Source organism: Colobus angolensis, unplaced genomic scaffold (assembly GCF_000951035.1).
Source record: "Colobus angolensis palliatus isolate OR3802 unplaced genomic scaffold, Cang.pa_1.0 Scaffold287, whole genome shotgun sequence".
NCBI lineage: Eukaryota > Metazoa > Chordata > Mammalia > Primates > Cercopithecidae > Colobus > Colobus angolensis.
In genome coordinates, this window is record NW_012116121.1 from 3,327,743 (window position 1) to 3,333,170 (window position 5,428).

Sequence of the window (5,428 nt, forward strand, 5' to 3'; positions counted from 1 at the left end):
CCTTCACCGCCGGTGACGTAGACCCGGGGAGCGGCGGCCTGCGGAGGGGTAACACTAGCTTCTCCCACCAGGCTCCTGGCCATATTGTTCTCCTTCTCCTCGTGATAACTCCGCGGTGGAGGTGGATTCCGTCCAAGACGCCCAACGTGGCTCCGCGTAGCAGGCGCGCTGCAATCCTGGCGGTTACCTCCGCGGCGGCGTCTCCCTTTGCGCCTCACACTCGCAGCCCGCGGCCCTCCCCAACTTAGGGCGTTTACAAAAGAAACTACTCCAGACGCGCTGCAAAGGGAGGCGCTTGTGCCCGAATGCTGGAGATCAGCCGAGGGGCCATTCTGCCTGTGTGAAGTCTGGGGGGGGTGTCGGGGTAGGGGGGCGGGGGGAGTCAGGCAGAAAGACAGGGAGAACCTCTGCGATGAAGGATCCGCGAGTCCTCAAATGTAAGCTTCGTGTGACTGACGATCTGCACTGATTTGGAGAGCAGGCGTGTTAAAGGTCACGGACAATTGTTGCTGGCTTCAGCATGAATGCCTAAGTGGGATGTATTCTTCAACAGTCACATTTAAGTCTGATTCACCGAAAAGTATTGACGTGCCCACCATTCATTTCAGTACACTGTGAAAATGCACAAAGAAAGTATCCCCAAATTCAATTAATTACAAAGCTATAAATGGCTTGTATACACATATTATTACATACATGTAGGTAGTAACAAAGATTAAAAATTGAAGACTTGACACTTTAATAGCTTTTTGGTAGGATTTTGGAATGAATATGAGTCAGTGCTATAAACCCACATTCATCTGCATTCTTGGGTCTATTTAAAAGTACAATCTTGCACTAATAATTTCCATGTGTTGAAAATGGGCAAGGTAGATCATTGAATGGTGATCAAGACTTCCAAACCCCTCCACATAAAACTGTAAAATGTTCATGATTTGCTTCCTTTTTGTAGCCGGTTTAGGGCCCTGTCTTAAGTCACCCACGTGTGATTTCACTGAGGGCATTGTCTGTCTACAATAATATTGTGCTTTTAAACGATTTCCTTTCTTACACATTTATCTACAACGCATGCGAAATCTGAGAGCGTAATTTGATGGATGAGCAAGAGTTAAGTCCTGGTGTCTGCTGTGGCAGACCTAGAAAATGGCAGCTGGAGGGCCAGCATCATTTTGTTACAACTGAAATGTGTTCACATTGATTGTACACAAGTCTCTCGTGGTTGTTCATTTGTCAATGCACTATTCCTAGCTCACTCCACACACGAAAAAAAAGGTGTAAAAATCAAATGTTTAATACAAGTTTCCATACTATTCCTGTAACCATATTTAGCGTTGCCAACATTTCAACTGTCTTAATAGCTTCAAACACTTAAAGTAACCGTTAGGGAGTAAGGACACTGCCCCTGGAATGGCCCAGGAGAGCTTCTCCTATTTTGAAATGTTTAAGTAAATTATAGTATTTGGATGGAGCAAAGTCAGCAGTATTAATGGTTGAATATTAATGGTTGATTTTGGCTACTTGTTTTCTTTTAGTGATATGTGATATTTTACACATGTATGGAGTACATGTATTTGTTACAAGCGTAGAATGTGTAATGATTAAGTCGGGGTGCTTAGGGTACTCATCACCTGGGATATTTATTGTTTCTATGCGTTGGGAACATTTCAAGTTCTGTCTTCTATCTATTTTGAAATACACAATCCATTGTTATTAATTGTAGTCACTCTAGTCTGCTACCAAGTATTAGAACTACTCATTCTATCTAACTGTATGTTTATACCCATTCACCAACCTCTTCATTTCCCCCTCCCACCCTCTATAATTTTATAACAGACAATAATTTTGGTTAATGAAATAAATGGGGAAAAAAGCATTTTCCCTTGCTATTGTCTAATGAATTATTTGTTCAGCCTTTGGGACTCCACTACTTTCAACGTGTGATGAAATGGTGTTCAATGGTTATGGAGTGATTGAGGGCATTTAGATTAGAAAGGTTCTTGAGGACTGCCATTAAAAAAAATAGCTCAGAGTAAAAACCAAAAAGAATTCCCGCCCCCCCCCCGGCAAAAAAAGGAAAAAACAAGGCCTTGAGTGCGTAAAAGCTGGAAGTGAAACTGCCTATACTATAGCATAAAATCTAAGACAAACTAAAAAAATGTATTAAATATTCATGCTCAAAAATTTAAGTGCTCTGATTAGACAGTTGGGTGTGCTACTCATTAGTAAATAATATTAATCCTATCTTTGTGTAAATTTATTAGGATTGTCTAAATTATATCTGAGAAAGAAGAATTATATTATGCAACTAAGTCAAGGAGTAATCTTTGGTTTTCTGAACTAAAATTTAGAGATTTCAGAGTGGATTAGGGATAAATTTGATTTAAATTATCAAGAAGTATTCCTAGGTGAAGACTGGTTTAGGAGTACAGCTGTTCACTCCCTTTGTATTGTTTGGAATAGGTAACTAGTTTGTGTATAAATGGAAATTGGCTGTTTGTTTAATCACTGATGCTTTCAAAAATATTACACTCATCCTAATGTGTTGGGTTTGTTTGTTTTTTCCTAAAATCTTTCCTTTTCATGGAACTAAAAAATTCAGAGAATACACTGCATTTGAACATGGAGGAGGGAAGAAACAGCATATCGATACGGAATTTAACATAGGATAATCCCCTTCGTGGATGGTGTGGCAAAATTATGATTATATTTTAAATAGAGTCTTCTATGAAGTGGTTTCAGACTGCTTGAATCTAAAGTTAACAGAATATTTTAAATCTTAATTTAGGAAACTATCTCAGTTCTTGTACACATTTCTTAAGAACACACACACACGCACACAAAAGAAATCACTTCTAATGTGGTCTACACCCAGAGTCTTCCGTGTTTACCCTAAGATAGCTTCTTACCGAGCTTTCTCTTGTGGGGTCTTTTATTTACAGGATAATTTGAGGTCAAACTGACGGTGACTTAGGTTTAATCATGGTTGAGACTTGCACGTTGCTTGAAACACTTTTGTGAAAAATTTGTTCCTCCCTCTTCTGTATTCAGGTGTAAGGATGCCTTCAACAGGTTCTATGCCTGAATTTTTAGTTTGCTGAATAATCCACAAAGCATGGCCTCAAGATTGGATGCAAAATGCACCCATGTGTGTGGGACAGAGAACGCCTTACTCATTTTCCCAGTAGCAGAAATCTTAAGAACTTTCCCACGGAACCAGCATTGTTAACAATCTGTCCTTGTTTTCCACACAGAAAAAAAAAAAACAAAAAAAAAACAAAAAACCCTTGCTGACCCACACACTATTGTTATTGCAACATAGATTTTCCTCTTACTGATTTTTGTGCATATATTTTGAATAATGATAAAGACGACATGAACAAATACAAATTTTGGATCACAGAGTTAGGGTATTTTTGCAATGGCGGCGAAAGCATTGTAGAAAATGTACTAGCAGTTCAAGCAAGGCAGTCACATTTTCTCACCATTTGCAGTTTTTGGTAACTGCATCAGGACTTCACAGCAGGTAGACGACCCTCAAATCTGTTCTTAATTTCAACTTAAGTAAAAGACTCTCAGCAACAGCTGGCTTCACAATTGCTGATACAGAATTCCACAGATGTGGTTGAGAACGGTTTGAAGAATAAAAGGAACTAGGCCACAGACCAGAATTCATTTAAGGAAAGACAAATTCAATAAAGATTCCTCTTTTGAAAGATTGCCCATGTTACGGAAGAGAAGGACTTGTTTTTCTTATTACCTTTTCTTACAATCCTACAGTATGTTAATTACTTAGCAGACAGGTTGTGACCTGTTAACACCACACTTTCTTACAACAGCAAAACCATTGACTTTCTCTGCCCCCAAAGCTCATTATGGCTCACCATGCATAACTGATTACATGTGCATGTTTATGCAAACTTCTCTAACGGAACTGAAAATGAAATAAGGGAACCAGCAACACCTCCTTCGCTGTGGGCAGGCTAGGTACACTTGTAATGAAACTGAGTAGGGAAGACCTTTGCGTGAGATCTCATTTGACACGTACATGATACAGTTCGAAGGAAAGCCGACTTGGCATTCAGGGGGTTCGCTGGTGTAAGAAACAGAACCAAAAGAAAAGAAGTGGTCTGCATATGAATGAGTTGTCATCATTAAGGAATAAAGGCATTTTGTTGATGGAGAGGTCAGCCACAATTTTGGCGGGGGCTGGGGGGGTCTTTTTAATACACATAATATAAAATTAACCATTGTAGCCTTTTTTTTTTTTTTTTTTTTTTTGAGAAGGAGTCTCTCTCCCTCTGTCGCCAGGTTGCCAGGTGTTTTGAGACGGAGTCTCGCTCTGTCGCCAGGCTGGAGTGCAATGCAGTGGTGCGATCTGGGCTCACTGCAACCTCCGCCTCCCGAATTCAAGCTATTCTCCTGTCTCAGCCTTCCAAGTAGCTGGGACTACAGGCATGTGCCTCCATGCCTGGCTAATTTTTAGTATAGTGTCCCAAGCTCATCCATGCTGTAGCATGTAGCTGGGTATAATTTTGCCTATCTTAAAGACACATCGATTGTACACGCAGGAGATAACTTTTAGAAAAAAATGATTAATAGAGTGACTATAGGCCAGGCACAGTGGCTCACACCTATAATCACAGCACTTTGGAAGGCCGAGGCGGGCGGATCATGAGGTCGGGAGATCGAGACCATCCTGGCTAACAAGGTGAAACTCCGTATCTACCAAAAATACATAAAATTAGCCGGGCATGGTGGCGGGTGCCTGTGGTCCCAGCTACTCGGGAGGCTGAGGCAGGAGAATTGCTTGAACCAGGGGGACAGAGGTTGCAGTGAGCGAGATCACACCACTGCACTCCAGCCTGGGTAACAGGGCAAGGCTCCATCTCAAAAAAAAAAAAAAAGGAGGAGGAAAGATGTAACCCCAGGCATACTAAAAATCAGAAAACTAAAATTACAATCAATATAAAGGAACAGAGTGGTTGACAGGTCAGGCTCTTGAGATGGGTTCATGAACGTGGCCGAGCACCAACACACCCCCAGGCTTCCTGGCCCTAAAGAAAAACCTTCATTAAGAAATTTATCTTTGTGGGGACTGAACTAGGACAGGTGTGGGTCCTGGGCATGACTGAAGCATTCCATTTTAGGATAGACGGAGGTGGTTTGGTGTGCCCCAAACAGATGTTAAACCAATGGCATCAAGTTAAACTTGGGGGATCCAAATGGAATTTTTGTAAAGAGACAAACAGTTTGATCATGCTAATTGAGTGAGTAAACTGTACAGATTCTCACGCTTTTGTGTACTTTTGTTTTTTTATTTTTATTTATTTTTTATTTTTTGAGACGGAGTCTTCGCTCTATTGCCCAGGCTGGAGTGCAATGGCCTGATCTCGGCTCACTGCAAGCTCCGCCTCCCAGGTTCCCGCCA

The 5,428-nt window shown here is 41.2% G+C and overlaps 1 protein-coding gene across 1 annotated transcript in view; it reads left to right on the forward strand.

The window, feature by feature from the left end:
• The window catches only part of LOC105516665 (chromosome unknown open reading frame, human C18orf65), a 1,526-nt gene extending 552 nt beyond the window's left edge, over positions 1-974 (forward strand). Inside the window, 2 exon segments of the mRNA XM_011948931.1 lie at positions 72-162; positions 165-974. Coding sequence (XP_011804321.1) covers positions 72-162; positions 165-469 — 396 coding nt within the window. The 3' untranslated portion in view covers positions 470-974.
• Positions 975-5,428: the final 4,454 nt, after the last annotated feature.